This window comes from Apteryx mantelli, chromosome 14, assembly GCF_036417845.1.
Source record: "Apteryx mantelli isolate bAptMan1 chromosome 14, bAptMan1.hap1, whole genome shotgun sequence".
In the NCBI taxonomy this organism is placed as follows: domain Eukaryota; kingdom Metazoa; phylum Chordata; class Aves; order Apterygiformes; family Apterygidae; genus Apteryx; species Apteryx mantelli.
Window position 1 is genome coordinate 23,455,118 of NC_089991.1, and position 19,623 is coordinate 23,474,740.

The following is a 19,623-nucleotide window of genomic DNA, read 5'->3' on the forward strand; positions in this document are numbered from 1 at the left end:
TACATAGTTAACTGAATTAAAAGGGGCTGCCATTCTGGAAAATCCCTGTTGCCTGGGGTTCTCTCTCTAGCTTGGGTAAGAAGCAATTTGTTTAGGACACTTTCAGCACTGTGAGCAGCTGTGCAGGTTGTAGTACTTGAGTGCTGGAGAGACTGCTCAGGGATGATCTTGCTACTCTGAGCAACTGTTCACTGCGACATGTTCCATTTGCTTTAAAAGTGGACTCCATCCTTTCAGTCTGTCATCCAGAAGCCTCCTACAAGCCCCTTGCAAGACTGAACTCATGCTGTGTAAAACTCCAAGTGAGGTCTTGTTTAAATCTGGGAATGATGCTGAAGGTCAGTAGAAAATACTGACTCAAGCTGAGGAATGTGCTGTTCTTACCCCTACAAGTGACTAGGTGGAAAATGCCTCCTTGCTTTAAGTAGTGAACTAGGATTTCCCTGTGAAAAAGTCAGAGGAAGTTCTCAAACTCCATAAATTTCAGAATTGTCTCTGCAGTTTAGAAGAGAACTGAAATCTCAAGCCCTGAATTTCACTACCTTTTAACTGGGGGGAAGTTGGCTACTTATGAAACAATGTCTATGCAAACTTTTTAACCTTTGACAGGGGCTTTGTAGGGCTTTGGAGAGATCACCAGTGCCTGCTGATGTCCTGCAGAGCCTGAGTACTTACTCTAAGGTATACTTTTCTCCTCGAGAAGTGCCTCTCGCCCTGCTTTTCAGAGGTGTTGAATCCTTCCTGGGGACACTTGTACCCCATAAATGCTGATCAGCATCGTGTCCTATGGCCCCTGTCTGATCTCAGAGATCTCTGATACATGTGATACTTACATGCTCAGGGAGAGGAATTTAACTTCTTTCCAAGCCCTGAGCTCAGCTGTAAGATAACTTTCAGCAGTACAGCATTTGCGGTCAGGCCTATCCTAGTGCTAGGAGCAAAGGCAGTATGTGAGAGAGGAACCACTTTACCCTTGTGTGAAATGCAGCCAGTGCTGTGTTGGCTTTTGAAAGTACTCACTTGGCATGCCTGTACAGTAATTTCCCTGAAATGTGTGTTCAGCTCCCTCAAAGTCAGAACAGCTCTCTAGGGACTGTAAGAGCTCCTCAGACTTGCAGGAACTGAAAGGCAGGATTTCTCCTACCTTAGTGGATATAGTCATACAGCCCTGGAAGAGAGCAGATGGCAAGAATGATACCAGATTCAGCAGTGGTAGTTTAATTGTGTCTGAGGACAAGCTGAAATCTAGGCTGAGTCAGCAACAGCTGTTGGGTGGCACAGGTGACTTGCAAGTGAAGCTAACTGTACTCCTTACTGGCCATTTGCTTGCTTACTGCTTTTGTTCCCCCCTGCCCAGGTAGCTTTGGCAGTAGAGCTGTTTATATTTAGAGCTGGAGATGATGAAACCTGCTCTGAGTGTTTTGTAACTTTGGAAGCTCTCTTGCTTAGAGGTAGGCTGTTGTATTTCTGTCTGGTTCTGACGGGTATCTGTTTTGGGAGTTTGCTAAGGTGTTTCCTGAAATTTGAATATGGTGTAGGTAGAGGGAATATGAACACAGTGAAAACCTTTGGGCAGGAAAGGCTGTGGATGGAAAGTGGGGGAGGGAGTGTGACGGGGTTGAAGCTGTTAAGCAGGAACAAATATCCCCAAGGAGGAGCAAGAATAAATGCCTTTCTGTCCAAGGGAATTGTTGGCCAGACCTGTTGTGCCCAGGCTCTGCCCTTGGAGGTCTTGTGGGCAAGGGAGAAGGCATGGGGCAGATAGAAGTCTTGTTGGTAGTCACTATGAAAGCTCTAGTCAGAGCCCTAAAGTCCCTGTTCCCTGCTAGTGCAATTTCTTCTTCCACACAGTTGCTGCTGCCTCGGGATCTACTCAAGGACTTGTTGCTGTGTAGGGAGATCAGCGCTGGGTATTCCTTCCTCCTACAGTGCTGGGTCTGCAGATCTAGAGTGCACATCCTAAAGAGGGCTCTAAAACACTGGTTTTGGTCACTGTCATCTCTGCATGCTTTGGTTGCCATTAATGCTCTTGTGCTAACCTGTTCTTCTCTGCTCTCAGTCCTGAATGGAATGACTTTTAAAAAAGATTGAAGTGAGAATGTTTTGAAGTTAAAACCAGATACAGACTGATTTGACTTAGCAATCTGTTGTAGACTGTACTTAATTGTTTAAGAAGTTAATATTAAAGCAGTGATATGCAGTATTAAACATGATTTCTTGCATGCTGGCTGGACAAGTAAAAACAGAGCTCTTGGTGCAGAAGAGGCTTGTGATTAAAAACCATTTTAATCACATGTGGGAAAAGGCTTATTGGTCCCTTCTCTGCTGTGTGTTTCTTCCCAGAGGAGAAAACTGTTGTATTAATGCATACTTCTGCTCTGAAGAGTTGTCACTATGGCAAACAGTTCTTTAGATACCATGGGAAGAGTTTTTGGTCTGCGGTGGCAACTTTTTGGTAGACTGCTTACTGCTGCTTCCTCCTGCATACTCCAGGTCTTCCTCAATAGAACAAGTCTATATGCAGCCAGGAATGTCAGCAACTTGTTTGCATGCAGAGTAGGTCTGTGTGCTAGGATGCATCTGGAGCTAAAGAGGCAAACCTCATGAGTTCTTGGTTTTTCTCTTACTTAAGAAGAAGGAAGAGACTGCAGTCAGCTGGTGCTCAAGCTTAGCAGTCCCTGGGTGTGCATGCACCTTGCTGCTTCCTGGGTGGCTGAGTTCTTGGCTGCACCAGCCACTTGGTTTGCCTGAAGGGAGCTTTCACTTCTAAGCTGTCTGCCTCAATGTCATACCTGAAATACCTAGGCCAGTAATGTGCAGCAAAACTAGCAGAATGACTGGCAGAGCTCTTTGGGGCTTTCAGATGCAGTCACTGTATGCTTTCTAAGGGGTTCTCAGTGTAGATAAGTCTATGCTGTAGCAGTATGTGATGTCTGTGCTAGGGCCCTGGGAAAGGATAGTCTGATTGTATTTCCAAAGCCTTTATCATTGTACCATAGTGCTGGTAGATCAGGTAAAGCACTGGGATAAGTAACATTACAGCCTAAGGTCATGACTGCAGCTTACACCAAACCAGGTGAAAAGTCCTGCTGATGGCCATTTCCTCATGGAGCTAATGATTAACACATCAATTAGGTATGAGCAGAAACAAAATGTGTATGCTTAAGATAAAGTAGACTATGTGAAATAACAAGGTATTGTAGTATTTGTTTTAAAAAAAAAAAAAGTAGGAGTTGTTACTTGCATTGCATTGTACAGACTGGTACTATATGATTACAGGGAGTGCTACCACTTTCATAGCAAGCATGATTCATTGTGATTTGCAGCCTTTACAGTTGATTAGAAAATGGGAGAGTCTATTCGTCTTATTCCCTGTCCCATCTTTTTTCAGAAAAATCAATGGAAGCATTAAAACTGGAGTCTAAAACTGGTTGCTGTTCAGAGCCTCTGGGAGTAGTCACCCTTGTTCCTATTCTGTCTGACAGCCTGTCCCAAAGTGCTTGTGGACTTATGCTTATCATGGGAAGAACCTTAGCATGTCATAAGAGATCTTTAGAGAGTCTGACCCTGGACAGAAAGAGGCACAAAGTAGCTAATAAAGTCCCTAGCAGGGCTTGCTGCAGTACATCTGAACTGGGTGGCTTTAGCTTGGAGGTATTCAAGATTCTGACAAAATACACAAAAACAGCAGTTTCTTGAATCAACACATTTTGAGTTGGGTTTCTGTTGGGCAAAGCTATTGCAGTAGGAGACCTGAACCCTCCTAATGGAAAACAGCAGAAGAGATAGAATATTGGTGAAAGTGCTGGTTGAAGTGAACTGGGAAGAACTTGGGTGGCTTGCATCCAAAAACATGCTGTGCAAGACTTACTAATGAAAGAATAATTAGTGCAATGAGTGAGGTGCTTAGGGTTTTGTTATGCTACCCTTTACCACACTTTGTAGGGTATTTTCTGCATTTAAAGCAGTGCTAATTCATAGACTAGGAAAAATGACTAAACAGTGCTTCCAAGTACTCTTGATTTCCTTGGGTACTTCATCACTGTATTTGTATTAGCTCTTGAAGCCTATGTTCAGTTCCTCAGTGTCCAAATAAGAGGATTGGTATACAGTGTTTCCAGCTTAATGAGACTCGGCTGAGGACAGTTTATCTAGCCTTGTTGCGGTTAAGACTGGGGAGAAGGGGAGAAACTTTTGGACTATGCACTTTGGTAGCTGTAAATGAATAGTCAGCTGGCCTTCACCTGTTCTGCTTTTATCTTCTGTACAAGACCCACACTCAGCTAGGGGGAGAGAAGCTTCTTAATACCATATAGCTGTCTTTAAATTTCACTGGCAATGTCTGGTACTGGCTGTAGAGCTACAACTTCAGAAGTGTTAATGAAGGTTCAGACTGAAATGATCAAGCTATAAAGAAGAGGTTGGGTTTTCCTTTAATTTAGGATGTTGCCCAGATACTCATGAAGTCTGAAAACTTTCAGGGAGAACTGTATTTCCTCTCAAAACTGATTCCTGCTTTGTTTTAAGCATTGGCTGATGACAGTTCCACTTACCATGGCTGAGAGTTGCCCTGTTTAGGCTCTTCTCTCTGGGAGAGAAAGTCTGCAGTGGAAGACAATGACTTCTCCAATGTATCTATTTCAAGTGGATCTTCTCTGGGGCTTTCCTTAAAAATACACTTGAGTGAATAAGTATGGCAAAGTAGCTTACTCCTCACATGGTGGGGAAAAAGCTATAGAAAAAGCAAATATTTTGCTCATTCTCAGAAAACGAGACTTGTAAGGTGGCAGAGGAATATTCTGTAGTCTTATGTCAGTAACAAGATGCTCATCTGGCAGTTGGCGATTCCAGTTGCTCTTTTTGAATGGGAGAAGCTGTGCACTTAGTTTCTGGTGCTGTTTTGCAGGGGATTTCTGTAGAAAGGTGCCTGTGCCATAAATGGGCTGTTGGTTTGGGGGATCTTCAGCCTCTAGCAGAACAGGGTGAGATGACTTGGTCTTTTTCAGTGCCATGTCACCCTTTCTTTCAGAAAGGTACACCTCCCTGAAATCTGTTGCAAGTCCATGAAAGGTGTTGATACAGTTACTGTTTCTACCTACCTGCTGTGTCCAAAGTTGCTCATTCTCTTGCCCCATCTTGCCCTGAATTGTTAGTGGGCATTTGTGCTTTTGTATCAACCACTTGATTTGGAAGAGACTTTGCAATATAGCAACCAGTGAAAGCAGAAGTGCAGAACAGATAGTTGAAGATGTTAACTTGAAGGGGAAGAGCTAAGCTTATTGCTGTCTTGACCCAGTTGTGAGCTGCTGTGCTGAGAAGCATTATGTAATGATGTGAATCAGCTGAGCCATATAGAAGTGCCTATCTCCCATTGCCCAGGCCCAAATTTGGAAAAGCAATTTTGTTTAATATTTCAGCAAGTGTTTCATAACAGCACTTTAAGTCCTGTCAGTATGTTCTAGATGCTTCTTGGCTGTAGTTTAAAACTTCTAATGGATTAATCATAAGTACTTGAGGCAAACTCTTCTTGCATGCCTCCAGTCATAAGCAGCTTGCTATAAATTGTGCTGGTCGGCATCTATTTCAACTCTGCTTTAAGATGAAGGAGAATTATATAGAAACATCCTCTAGCAGCAGAGTCTGCAGTGAAATTCAATTTGACTAACTCTTTTTTAATAAGTTGTCAACTAATCAGCAAAATATTGGTTTGTGTGGGATGATGGACTTTGCAGTGTTAGTGCATCATTTGACAGCTGTCTTTTGTATGCTTGCTAGCATTGCTCTTTGGTAGCTTATTCTTGAGTTACTGGAAAGCTGTGTTGCTTTAACTCTAGCAATAAAAGGCAGTAGTTCTAGATCTCTTCTCTGAATGATGTCTTGGTTGTGGCTACAAATATAGCTTTCTTCAACACCAGACTGCACTGCCTGTTCTTTCTATTTTTGTCTTGTGCAGCTAGTGAATGTACAAAAGCTTAGCACTAAACTACACCTAACTGGATGGCAGCTCTTCTGTCTGAAGTCAACCTCTTTAAATCAGGAAAGCAATGACAGTTATTGCTTTGGGTGCTTAGGGTGGTGGAAGAGGTAGGGTGTTGCTGTCTCAGCTCCACTGGATGAAAAGTGCTCTTTCTTAGCTTGAGAGGTTGGTAATTGTTCCGCTCTTGCCTCAGATCTATTGTTTCAATCTTGTATTTATCTTTATTTTCACATCTTCATCTTAGAGCTGCTGTGAGGTGGAGAATAGCGGCTGTTCTCATAGGAATGTAAAGTGGGAGATACCTGAACAGCTCATTAAGTTGCAGAATTGGCTAAACCTGTTGTATGGTATCTTAGCCTTGAGACTACCCTGTTGGTGTTTCCACTACTATATCCTTGACCTGAAGTGACTTAATGTGTCACAGCAATACTGAAAACCTAATCTGCTCTGTCTACCCATGCCAGCTGGGCTTGGCTAGTGTGGCTGAAGCTAGTAACTGCCCTCCAGCCTGTGGTTTGCATGGCAGTGACATGGTCTTCCCCTGTCAGCAGGTGCCTGCAGGATGCTGTGGCTGCCCTTTAGGTTGGCTGGCTGAAGAAGTTGGCTAGCTAGATCTGCCTGCACTCAAATTGTAAAATTCCTGTCTCTTAATCCTCAGGAAAGAGGAGCAGTGCTTACAGGGCACGTACCCTCAGCTCTTTTGCTGGAGCAGATAAGATTGAGCTTTTTAAAGGCTGAGAATGGGACCTGCCTGCCATGATCTGAAGATGTGAGGCACATGCCTAATGACACTGATCCCTGAGCAGTTGTAACATTACACTGCCCACCAGATTTGTGAATGTTGTACACTGCAGAGCTCTTTTGGGGGCTGAGGATGGTGTCAGGTTTCCCTTGGGTTTCACTCAGGACTTTACTCTAAAGTGAGTTTAGTGGGATCTGCTCTTGCTGTTGTTTTCCAGAGGTCAAAATCAGCCTGCTGCCTCCCAATCACTGGGAATCCAGTGCTTCACTAAACATCCCCCCAGCCTCCTCTTGTGCGGTTCTGGGTACCTTGAGGCACTGTGGACCCCAGTTCGGGGTATGGCAATGGTCTGTCAGCTGCAGTCCAGCTCTCTATGGCTCTGAAGTAGGACAACTTGAACTGCACGTGGCAGACTGTTAGAAACCAGTGCTGTCTCAGGGCTCAAACACAGAGCCAGTTCAGGAGCTTCCTGAGCAGCAGTGGGAAAAGCACACTTGACTGTTTGCTCTGAGGGATGGTAGGAGCTGCTGAGCATCTTTCCCCATTGAACATGGGTGGGAGAGGATGAATGAATATTCCCACTCTGGCAAGGAGTTCTTAGCCATCTCTGTCATTTTAGTTTGTGCTCTGCCCTGCTGAACGACTACATGGCACCTTTTTAACCAGGGTTCTTAGAGCACTTGATAAGCACTTTGACTTCACTCATCATAACAGGACTCTATTCAGAGGAAACAAAGACACCAAAAAGTCAGCGGCTTGTTCAGAGCTCCTGTATCTACCAGGAAAGAAGCCTGATGTCTTTTCCCAGCCTGAAATGCACTACCTCCTTCTGTCCTTGCAAGCTGAACTTGTCCTGTGTAACTTTGCCCTGCTGCTTGCCTTCCTGAATAGCTTGGTCTTATGACTGGATTTATACAAAGGCGTTGTGTGGCGCCAGGGTTTGCTTCTCGTTACAGCTCAGTGGGGCAAGCCAAGCAGAAAGGCAATAGCTGAATAATCAGTGTTGTGCACTGCTGCTGCAGGAGAGAATGCCATCCTGTTGAGGAGGACAAACAGATCAAATGTCAGGATGTCTGGCTGCTTCCAACTGTGCTGGTCAGGGAAGGAAAACAAAACTGTATGGGCAACTCTGCTAAACCAGCTTAACTCTTGGAAGTGCAGGGCACAGCTCCCTTCTTTCCCACTCTGGAGGAGTCAGTGACCCCTATAGCACACTGCTCTGAGGATCTGACTGGCCACTGGATTAAAGCATGTGCAGTATTAAGATGTAGAGGTCACTTCACCAGAGAACAGGCAATGAATAGCCGGAGCTGCTGAGACAGTGCTGTCTAGGGTCAAATGCCCACATGTCTTCAAGCTTTCAAATGTGAAGCCTTTGTAAGTCTTCCATGCTGGTGTTTGAGTGCAAGTTTGGGGCTGCCACCTGGTTGTGGGCAGATGAGAGGAAGGGGCCTGACAGCAATCTTATCTGCCTTGGGGTAGACTTTCCTCCTCCCTTTGAATGGGATGAGTCTATGGTCCACCCTTTGAGAGGGATGAAGGATGATTGCCTGGGTCCTGGGAGGAGGTAGACATGCCTGCAACTGAGGATAAGCAGCCAGGGGTATGTAGTCTACCTGGGCCTAAGGCTGCACTCTGGGCTCTATATCCCTTGACCTTGTGCTTTGCTTCCTGCCTGCATAGGGGGCTGACATCACTGCCCTGGCCACAGGCTGTGGGAGGAGCTGCCTTAGAGATGATGCTGCCTCTCCTAGCTGGCCCCATGTTTACAGCAGCGCCTAACAACTCACACACTGACAGTGCTGTAGTCTGAACCAGGACCCAGGCTTTCATTAGCTTCAGGTCTTGCTTTCTATCTCAGGCTGAGGCAAGGCAGGGGGGAGGTATGTGCTTTTAGCTCTGCAGGGGCTGTCAGCAGACAGTTCCTCCTGGAGAAGGAGAGTGCATGGTTCCCTTTCCTGCTTCAGCACAGCCTGTCACAGCACTGTAGCATACTCTCACCTCTTTCCAGGGCTGCCTGAAGAAGAGGGGTGTGTGTGGTTGGTGGTTTTTTTTTTTTTTTTTTTTTTATCCTGCCATGGAGCAAGGGCACCACATGCTGTTACTGGATGCTCAAATGCAGCTGTGAAGCCTTGGAGAAAAGAATGGTAGTGCTCTGCTGGAGCCATGCAGTGTCTCCTCTGGAGCTGGGCTTTGCCTGCAGAAGAGGAGATGCCTCTTTGTTATTCTGGTTGGCAAGAGGGAGGCTGCCTGAGGCTAGGAATGCAGACTAGTTGAAGGCAGTTGGGGGGGGGGGGTGGTTTTTGTTTTTTTGACTGGTCTCTTTAACTCTGTGCCCTAACTATGAAGTATCGTGACAACAGGATTTAGTACAGTGTAAGCATGAACAGCTGCTCCTCCACCCAGGAGCTTCAATTCTTCAGAGAACTGAAGCAGTGAAGGAGGAGGAACACTTCTGAACACAAAAGAAATCAGTGGGTGGTGGATCAGGCTCATGCTATGCACATTCTCCTGCCCAGGCCTTGCTGTCAACGCTGTTTAGCCACTTGGTTTACAGCAGCATCTGCCTGCCTGGGCCAGGCTCTTGTGTAAGGGCATGTTTCCCATGAAGACCATAACAAACAGACCCAAGAAAGCTCTAAGGCAGGCTTATGTGCCTGCCTTCAAATTGTGCTGCAGTTTCAGGTGTGCTAGCCCAAGCACAGGGAGGAGGAACCAAAGGTAAACTGCTAGTCTGCCCTGTATGGGCTTCTGGTGCCTGCTGTGATAGACAGAAATGTAGCAGGCAGCACAGAGGACCCATGTATGGGACACTGCTGGCAGAGCTGTATCCAGGCCTGGGGCTCTCAGAGGTGCAAGCAAGATCTAAACAGTTCAGCCCTACCTGGCTGTAAGGGGTCAGCCACAAGCCATACTTGCTGCTGGGCCAGCTCCTTCCTATGCTTTTAGTCAGCTGGTAATGTATGGTAAATCCCAACAGCCTGCTGGGCTCCTTTGGTTGCCTGCCAGGGGCAGAGCTTAAATGGTTTCTATCCATGAGGTGTTACCATGAGCATCTGGAGGTGTAATCCAAGCATTGCCCCCTCAGCTGGTGAAACATCTAAGGATTGCCTCCTGCTCACCTGCTAAGAGCTGGCTGTACTTTGTGTGCTGAACAGGTAATGTTGGAAGAAGACCACCCAGTCCAAGGTGGTCAGTGTGCCAGACAGACAAAGCCCATCAAAGGCTTGTAGCACTGGACATTAGTGTGTAAGATGGACACAGAGGTGGAGCAAGGACTGATTACTGGCTTCCTTGGGGAGGAGACAGTTAGTGCTTGAGCAGAGCTGGAGCAGTGTCAGGGAACAGCTACTTATTAAAGCAAGCTGACTTAGCATTGCCAGTCTAAGCAGACAGCAAGTTGACAGATCCCAGATGCACTCATAGCTATGGAAACTGGCATCTCCTGGAAAACTCTGCCCTGGATGCTTGTCTGGGCTCTTGTCCCTGCAGCCAGGGCAGACCTGACAGCAGCTTCCTGTCATCTTCACTGTGCTTCAGAGCTTTCTGCAGCTTTCACTTGTGCATGGAAGTGACCCTGTGGCACAGCTTGTGTGCAAGGAATCTTCCCTCTTGTTTTCCAAGTCAGCCCTCTGCTAATTCTGGAGCCCTCTGGACATGGGCTATTTTTAATGTTCCCTGGTCTGCCAGGCAGTTGTGGAGAAACCCAGTGAAACTACTTCATGGGGAAATGGGCTGCTAGAGAGGGAGGCTCTGAAGGAGATGTGTCCCAACACTGCCACAGCCTCATCCCTCTCTCTGTCCTCACAATGATAGAGTGAGTAAGCTGGTCAGCCTGCATTCCTTCCTGTTCTGCTGTTTCTGCAGGACTTGCTGGCTGGGAAAGGTGAGCTTTGCCAACCCCAGCCAGCACTTAGGGGCAGGAAAAAACACCTCCTGCCCAGTAGCTACCCTGTGCAAAGTGCAGGGTGAGCTTTTTCCAGCCTTGAGGTGGTGAGAGGAAGGAGGGATGCTGTTCTGTTTCTACCTTTGGCTCTTTCAAGGACTCCTGTCTGTACCTCACCTCACCACTGCTGTTCATGTATAGTAGCTTGAATCTACTCTGTGCCTCCTTGGGAGGACTACCTCCTGCCATTGGGACCTTGCATCCTCCCATGTGCTCCCTCAGCAATGCCCACCTAGGTGTCCTGAGCAGCCTGTATGAGTGCAGGATCTTCTGCCAGCGCTGCAGCTGAACTGGGTAGCTCCTGTTCTGGGAAAGGCGAGCTGTACTGCCATGGTGCACACCAGGCTTGCCAGTGCTAGTCAGAGGGGCACTCAGTGTGAAGTGGCACTGATTTTGGTCAGTGCAGCAGGGCATGTGGCAACTGGTGTCCCTGCAGGCACTCTGTTCTAGAAAACTGCTGCTGCTGTAAAAGGCCTGGCTGGAGGATAGGGAGAGGCAGATGGGCAGGCAGGGATGGTCTGAGGCACCAGCTCAGGCTGCTGCTGCACACCGCTGGATGCAGGCAAGCGAGCACTCCATGCGTTCCCAAGAGCGGCTTGCACAAAGCAGATGTGTCTTCTTGCTCAATAATTGTATCTGTTGTAACAGAAATCTGCTCCTAGCTGATCTGTACCAGTTGCTTGTGTCAAGGTTGTGACATTGCACAGTCTCTCAGCAGTCTGGGTCTGGCTGTAAAAAGTAACTTTATTCAAGGGCTACTTCTGTTTGGGTGGTGCTGCAGTGACAAGAAGTGGGCAGTGGGTTTTATGGTGTGCTGTTGCGGTGATGAAAAGCATGGCTGGAGGTGCTCCCAGACTCATCACAGGAGCTTGGCAAGTCCCTTCTTGTGAGGACTCATCCACACATCAGCTTGAGACCCCTTTCAGGGATTGAGCCCCTACCGAAGTGCATAGGGGACGCATGCCTTCCCCTCAGTTCCCCCCAAGCATGGGCCACCCAAACCATGTGCTGGGGTGAAGATGGGCATTTGGGTTGTACAGTAAGCCTGCTATCCTGTGGCCTGAGAGGCCCCAGGCCCTCGCAGACTGAGGGCAGGCAGGCTGGTGCTTGGCCCCCATCTGAAAGGGAGTTGCAGGTGTTTAGCAGCTGGGTGCAGTTCTTTGCTGTTCTTTGACTGACTGAGCTCTCCTCTATCTCCCCAGTGTATGTCGTGGAGGAGCGGCGGAGGGATGACACGGGTGAGAGTGCCTGCCTGACAGCGTGTTGGACTGCGCTCTGCTGCTGCTGCCTCTGGGACATGCTGACTTGACTGCTGAAGCCACCTCTCATACCCCTCACAGAGTGCTATGCAGTCTCCTGACTTTCTGTCCTGACTTCTTTCTGTTACTGTAATCAATGCTCTGCTTTGCACAGCCAAGAGTTCCTGTCTGTCAGCCCTAGCGCCGGGGGGGGGGGGGGGGGGGGGTGCACTCCTTTATTTTAGTAAAGGAAAATCCCTTTTTAACATTTCTAAGACTTTTGTTGTAACTTTGAAGAATGTGCTAATGGTATATTTTGGCCAAAGGCATTATGATAAAATGTGTATTTATCAGTTGAAACTTTCCTAGTCCTAGAAATGAAGGTATATGCAATAATTAAAGCCAACAGTTGATTTTTCTTTGCTAGGTCCTGATTGTTTCAATAAATCTGTCCAACAGAGGGTGTGCTTTCCCTGTTGATGTCTCCTCAGCTTCCTGCATGTCAGTGCAGCAATGATGGAGTTGACTGAGCAGTTTTGCTTTAGGAATTTGTGCCTGTCCCCCTTCTTGAAGCCTGGGCTGGGAATGTCTGGCACTGCTGTTACCAGTATCTGTGGGCTTTCCTGCAGTAATCACTATTGCATATGCAATAACAGCACAGTGAAACCAGCTCTTGGGGGCATGATGGAGCTGGTTCTTTCTGACAACAGAAGCCCCCCTCCCTTCAGTGAGACTTTCAGCTGTCCTTTTTGCTTAGGGCTGTCCTATAGCTTGTGACATTCAGGTCTCCTTCTGGGCCCTGGGTGGGGGGGGGGTGCTCTCTAGTGAGTCTTGGAAAGGCAGAGAGCTGAGGGAAGTGTGTCCCTTATTGCTGTGTGCCAGCAGCTGTTGGGAGAGGCACTGATCCCATGCAGGTTTTCTGAGCAGTGATCCATCATCCCTCTGCTGCAGAGTAGGCTTTAGGGGAGGTGAAAAGCTGGGTATGAAGAAACAAGGCCATGGGTTAATTCAGTGCTGAGGATTTATGACTGAAGCCTCTTCATGGCATGTTGGGTCAGAGGAGGGATTCAAAAGCTTTTATCTGTAGAAAATGAGGGAAGGCTGCTGCTGTTCAACTGTGTGCATGTCTTCAAGGAGGATGGTTCCCACCTAGCTGTACAGTTCCCTTCTTGCCTTTGTCAGGAGCAAAACTGCCTGCAGATTGCCACAAGTTGCTTTTGCTCTGTATTGGTTGAAGATCATCTAATGAGACAAAGCTTTTAAAATACGTGTGCCTTTTAGCAGCAGAGTTTCAAAAGCTGCTGCACTCACAGTCCCTTGGGCAGTAAGCTGTTGGCATATGCTGTGTCCAGCCTCCCTGAGAACTGGCAGCAGGAGCCAGGAGATGTGAGGGTAAAGCTAAAGCAGGGTTGTGCTTGTGAGGACCCCAAGGTGTCTCTGCTCTTCAGCCACTGTGGGCCTGGTTCCAGTATCAGGCCTGGAGGGGCCAGTGGAGGAACTGGGCACATAGGAGCAGGCAGCGAGGGCTTGACTGCTAACTGCATGGCAGGGCCATGTGCTGGCATGCTGCAGGGCTTGCTCAGTCAGCACAAGGCACCCTGCTGAGTTCCTCTAGGCCATTTTATCTGGGATTTTTCCTCCTTGCCTGGGTGCTGAGGAAGCCTGTGGCACAGCCTGCATGCTCTGCACTGCTTGGCTTTGGTTTTGAAAATGCAGTTTGAGGGCTCCAGCTGGGGGTGAGACAGTTTGGAGCCCCTGGCAGCAGCCTGTTCCCAGGGGCCTTCTAGGCCCTTCCCCCAGGCCAGGCAGGGCCCAGCCACCCCTGCCATGGGGCTGCTACTGGCCTCCCAGTAGCAAGCCCTGCTCTGGGAGGTAGTGTGGGGCTCCAGCATGTGTTCTCATCTCCCCCAGCTGCTCAGCAGCCTTCAGGGCTTGGGAAGTTGGTCCCTGGTCCTCCCTGCTTTGGCAGATGGGTAAGAGCAAGGGTGTTCAGCCACTCAATGTTCATGCCTCTGCCTGCCAGAGTGCCTCCTCTCCCTTCCTCCATGCCCTTTCCCTAGTGCATTGGGCAGTGAGACCCAGCAAACCTAGTCTGGCCTGGCCTTGGTTGCTGCCCAGAGAGGGCCTTGCTGGGCATGAAAGAGGGCTCCCAGCCATGCAAATACAGGCACAGAGTCACAGGCTAGGCCTTGCTCTGCCTCAGATGAGAACAAGAGCTGGGCTGGGGCTGTTTGCCCCCAGTGTAGGAAGGGGATAGGGCTTGGGTTTGCTGTGCTCTGTCGTAGAACATTTAAGCCTCCTGCTTTGGCACCCATTGCAAGCACCAACAAAGCAGCTGCAATCCTGGGTGCTGAGCTCCTGCGGCTATGGCAGAGAGCCCCCCCCCCCTTTCCCCAGCAACACCCCATCCTCAGCACCATGGTGCCCATCTGCAGGGATGTACGGGACACACCACCTCTCCGATCTGTTTGTGTGCAGCTGGGAAGAGCTGCCCAGGGCTCCAGTCACCCTCTCCTGCACCATGGGGGGAAGCCAGCTGCATGGAGCTGAAATTGGGCTTATAATGCTGGAGAGCAGGTGCCCACTGCAGGCACCTCTGCCAGGCAGAGAGGACTCTGCCAGTGCTCACAGCAAGCTGGGTTGCCCACTCCCACACTGGGCCAGCATCGAGCTGGCAGGGGAGGCCCTACTCAGATGCCTAGCCAAGGCCTTGATAACTGCCTACCTCTCCCCACCGGGTGTCACAGTGGGTGTCCAAGGGACTGAGCCTGGTGCCAAGCCCAGCGGATGCTCTGCAGAGGGCCACAGCTGGCTCTGTCTGTGACTGGTGTGTACCAGGCACCCAGTTCTGCCACCCACATGTGGCCCCACGCTCCTGGGCCACAGGCCCACAGGGAGCAAGTGGAGCTGCAGCACCAGGGCACGAGGTACATGGGCAAGCCCTGGCAAGTGCATGACCCACCCATAAACCAACCTTCTTGCAGCCCTGTTGCTGCCCAGGTAGCACTGAGAAAAGGGATCAGTGTCCTGCGAGGCAGCCTGTGCCCTGTTCTTTCCCAAGGGGACAAGGCTCAAGTGCTCTTGGGCAGCCCCAACAGTAAAGCCCACTGCATAGTGCTGCTGAACAGCCTTTACCAGGATGCTGGAGGTTTTTTTGTTTTTTTAACTTCTTTACTTTGCTTTACAATTTCAAAAAAGGCACCATAAGCAGGAGCAAGAAGGTGGGAAGAGGCGGCTGGGCTGGCAGAGAGGCCATGGTGAAGGCGCACTGCGAGCACTAAGCACAGGGTGGCACTGGCCCTCTGTGCGCATGATGCCAGGTTGGGGCTGTGCCAGGCCTGTGCTTCCCAAGAGGGGCCCAGGGCACCAGCCTGTCACCATGTGAGACAGAATAAATGACAACCTGTAGTGGACATGGAGACATATATGACACAGCCTGCCCCTGCCCTGCCAGCCTCCACTCTCCCCATGCCACAGCCTTGCAAGCCTCACTCCTGCATCACACAACGCAGCACATGTTTCCCTGCACCCAGACCTGAGCAGGGCACAGGGTCTTTTGGGAGCCAGAGGGCTACAAATGATCTAAAGGGGAGTAGGACCAGCACTCACCCCAAATCCTACCTCCAGCTGCCTTCCCAGCACAGCATCATTGCCTGCTGTCTCTGGTCAGGCTTTGCCGCCTTCAGCAACTCAGGCCGCTGCCACTGTTCTGGAGGAGAACCGTGTTCCTACAACATCTGAGGTTTCCTACCTTGAGCAATTGAAGATCAGCCATTGAGGACTCATTGCACAACACCAGGGCTGGGTGCTGAGCACCTTGGGACAGGCCCTGGGCTTGAGACTGGCAGCTGAACTCAGCTGAGTTCAATGGAAAAAGGTCCAAACAGGCACTTGGTTCACCTGCTGTCCAACCTCTACGAGAAGCCGAGGCCAGAAGCAGCAGAATGAGCTACCGCAGGCTTTGCAGTAGAGTTTATTAATAAACAGCCAAACACAGGCAAGGTGAGACAGGCCATCATGCAGCCAGGCAGCAGTGACCACAGGCAGATCTACCCAAAATCACTCTGAACGGACCATGGCTCCGGGAGAGCCACCCAGCTACTGTGCCCTTCGGGCCATCAGCATCTCCCGGATGTTATCTTCTGCTTCCTTCACACTCCGCTCCAGGTACGACTTCTTCTGCTGCAAGGCAAAAAGCCCAGAGAAGAGTTAATGCCCATCCCACAGCTGACAGCACATGCCAGGGTGCTGGAACAACAAAATTTCCAGGGATGACCTCTAACCAGCCTGAGGGCACACAGGACACTATAGGCCTCCTGTGGAAGGAGAGTGGTTATTCATTTCCAGAGGCATTCTGGAACTGTTAATATTTACCTTTTTTTTTTGGGGGGGGGGGGGGCAGGCAATGTTTACACAGACCTTGAATTTTGTTCTTTCTGAAACATTCTCCTCACATTTGCTGGGGCAACAGCAAAGAAAGAGCTGCAAAAGTTGGACACATTAACTGGAGTAATGGAGAAAAAGGAAAATCAGATCCTGAAATGTTTGAAGCCTTGATATAAATTATTAGTACCTTGTTATGCTGAGGCCAGTAGCTGACAGTAAAATTCTTTCACACTCAGGTAAAAATGGCTCTTTCTCCCCGCTGGGCCAGTTTTCAAAAACCTGACCCTCCTTTCTATTAGCAGCATCTTCAAAAATTCCCTGCCATCATCATAAAATACGTGTGTTTCTTTAATCATCTTTAATTAGTCTCTGCTTGGCAGGGAAGCATACCAAAGCTGTGCATTGCAAGACAGGAATTCAACAGGCAGCGTTTTTTCCTGCTAGTCTGGGTACTCCTAGGTGACTGGAAAAATCTGCACTTGGCTCTTTTGACTATTTTCTCTGGGTTTCCAAACAACAGACACAACAGTTGACACCAGGCCCACAGAAAGCATTCCTGTTTGAGTGTAGTCAGGTCTAACTGCTGGATGCAGCCCTCTGGCGGCAGCAGGGAAAGTACCGCTCCAAATGTGTTTTGTTACAGGCTGCAAGGAAACCTCAGGGAGGCTCCCCAGAGCCCAGCTTTGCGGAGGAGTCAAAGTGCGTCTTTTAGATCAGTCGCTGGGAATGCAGCGCGTCAGGCAGAGCCTTTGGGAGGCACAAACAGGGCTTCAGGCAGTTGTACCTGCCTGGACGCAGGTCATGCTGGCACGTTGGCTCGCTATTCTCACAGCACCCAGCACAGCAGGGGCCCCATCTCAGCAAAGCCCGCTCAGCACCACTGCAACACAGTGTTCGCAGCATAGCAGTGTCCCACAGCAATTGCGGCTGCCCAGCCACAGTCTAAGCTGATGCTCCTCCACACTGGCCTCAGAAGCTCGGTGACAGCTCAAGCTCCTGGCTGAGCTATGAACCAACAAGCATTCGCACGGTTATCCCTAAGTTGAAGGAGTCTCTGCCTCAGCCTAGAGCTTCCTGCCATGGGCTACACTGAATCACCTCCGCAAACACAGGCAGAGGACCCCAGGAAAAGATGAACACCCTCTAAACCCCACCAAAGCCAAGGACAGCTAAAAGGGGACACCGGAGGTCCTCAGCACCACTCAGCCCTGCATGGGATACAGCAGGGGGATCGGATGCAAGGGGAAAGCATGTGCTGCTCTGGGTGCTCACTCCTAGCCAGCAGTTGGTTAGTGTAGTCCTTGGGGTGACTTAGCAGGTGGTGCATGGTGGGGGAGAGCTGCCTGGGTTAGGAAGGGAATGGGATGGGGGCAAGGAGATGGCCAGGCCTCTGATAAATCCTTGTAGATCCCCTGCACCTGCAGGCTGAGGGCCGCTGCAGGAGCAGGATGCACACAGCCATCGAGAGCACGCGCTGCCCTCCACCGAGCAGCACGGCACTCATCAGAGAGGGGCGGGTGGGAGGGGGGGTGGCCCGGGTGGTTTTAGGGTGTGAGTCAGGGGACACAGTGACCCTGTGAAGCTGGAAAAGGCAAGAATTGCTGAACTGATGCTTCCCTGACAGCCTCTTGACTGACTCTTCCAAGACTACAGGGAGCGGGGAGGCCTAACGCAAAAGGAAAACTCATCAGCACATGATACAATCCTGCTGCCATCGCCCTGCATCTGCCCCCTCACAGCAGACCTGCGGAGCAATGCTTCCGTACATTTCACTGAAATTCCCATGATGTGAGGACATCTCTTCCAGCCCCATTTCTAATTACCAAAGGACTTTTAGTTAAACGGTAAAGCTTGTGGGTATGGGAAAGGGCTCCCTGTCTCTCTCCCGTGGCCCCCAGACAGGGGCGATCGCTCTTGCTCACAAGAGCTGCTTTCCAGGAAACCACGGAGGAGGCACAGCATAGGCTCCTGCTGTGAATGACTTGCCTCACACAGCCCCGATGCGCTTGCAGGACTTCTGCAACTATCACTCTGCTCTCATGCTGCTCCTGAAAGAAGCTGAGGGATTTTTACAGTTGGGGAACTAAATCTGAGGGTACTGAGGGGAGACAGGTCATAGTAAAGCTGCATGGCTCAGAGCTCAGAGGAGGCTCCCAGAGCTGCGCCCAGACCAGCCCCCTGCGCTTGCTGGAAGGAGAGTGGCTTTAGCACAGCAGACTCCTATGGACTCATTTATTACTGAAACACTTTTCACTATATTAGCCCATGAAATCCCCTCTGGTTCTGCCTTTCTCTTCCCTCCACTTCCCCTCGTGTCCACAGGGCAACAGACATTTCAAACAAGCAGCTCTCTGCAGGCAGGCTGGCTCCAGCCAGGACTGTAGCAAGAGCTGTGCAGTCCCCACCGTGGCGCTGAGTGATGTCTGACCCACCAGGCTGTGAACACGGGCTCCGTCGCTGGGATACAGCGGGATTTCAAATGCCCACTATTAGGAAATAAAGCTAGAGAGTGTTTGGGCCCCACTTCCCCTGAGTAAGAGGGACTCTGAGCACTAATTCAGCCTGAAAGGCTGTGAAAATGTTCATGAACGTTGTGGGGAGGCACTTTGGGCCACAGGGATCCACTCTGCCTGATCTCACAGCGGTGTGCTTTGCCTTCCCAATTTCTGCAAGGAAATGGGGGAATAACGGTGCTGGAGCTATACAGCTCATGGCAAAGGGACAGGGTTTAACACCGTTTTTTTTATTTAAGCAATGCCTGTAGTCCTGGGCAGATCAGGATTCAGTGAATTTATATATCCTTCAATCACCCTCTTGGCTTATGCAGTTTCTGGCAGACACGGATGTGGGGTAGAGGACCTAGGCTGGCCCAGGTGCTTTTGCTCCTTTCTCCCAAAAGTGGCCTTCAGCCAGACTCATCCCTTCAGAGATGGTGGCATCAAGCATCTCAAAGATTTGGGGACAGTTCAGGATCCAGCAGAGAGGGAGCACTGGATGGCAAAGTCCAACAGGCTGGAAACACACACCAGAGACAGGGAAACAGGGCAGAGCTGGGGGAAGAGGGCCATGGAGAGGAGAGGCAGTGCTCAGCCAGCACTCCCCAGCACCCAGCGCACTTGCACAGCCTTGTGCTCAAGGAGCATCCTGCTGCAGGGGGAAAGGAAACACAGGACCCCCAGTTTGGGGACAGAAAACTTCCTAGAGCTGCCCTCCAGGCCAGCAGCACACAGACCTATAGCCAGCACAGCAGCTAGCTACCCCTCTGACTCATGGCTCAAGCCAAGGGGGAGTGTGAAGCAGACTGTTGCTACATTTTCCAAACAGTAAGTGGGAG

The 19,623-nt window shown here is 49.8% G+C and overlaps 2 protein-coding genes across 2 annotated transcripts in view; one reads left to right on the top strand and one right to left on the bottom strand.

Annotated features, from left to right (window-relative positions):
* CYSTM1 (cysteine rich transmembrane module containing 1) overlaps positions 1-12,364 on the top strand; it is a 31,348-nt gene extending 18,984 nt beyond the window's left edge. Inside the window, exon 3 of the mRNA XM_067304826.1 lies at positions 11,868-12,364. Within this exon, the coding sequence (XP_067160927.1) occupies positions 11,868-11,974 (107 nt within the window). The 3' untranslated portion in view covers positions 11,975-12,364. The remainder of the gene's footprint in view (positions 1-11,867) is intronic.
* Positions 12,365-15,860: 3,496 nt separating this feature from the next.
* PFDN1 (prefoldin subunit 1) overlaps positions 15,861-19,623 on the bottom strand; it is a 34,981-nt gene continuing 31,218 nt past the window's right edge. The window contains exon 4 of the mRNA XM_067304952.1: positions 15,861-16,085. Within this exon, the coding sequence (XP_067161053.1) occupies positions 16,002-16,085 (84 nt within the window). The 3' untranslated portion in view covers positions 15,861-16,001. The remainder of the gene's footprint in view (positions 16,086-19,623) is intronic.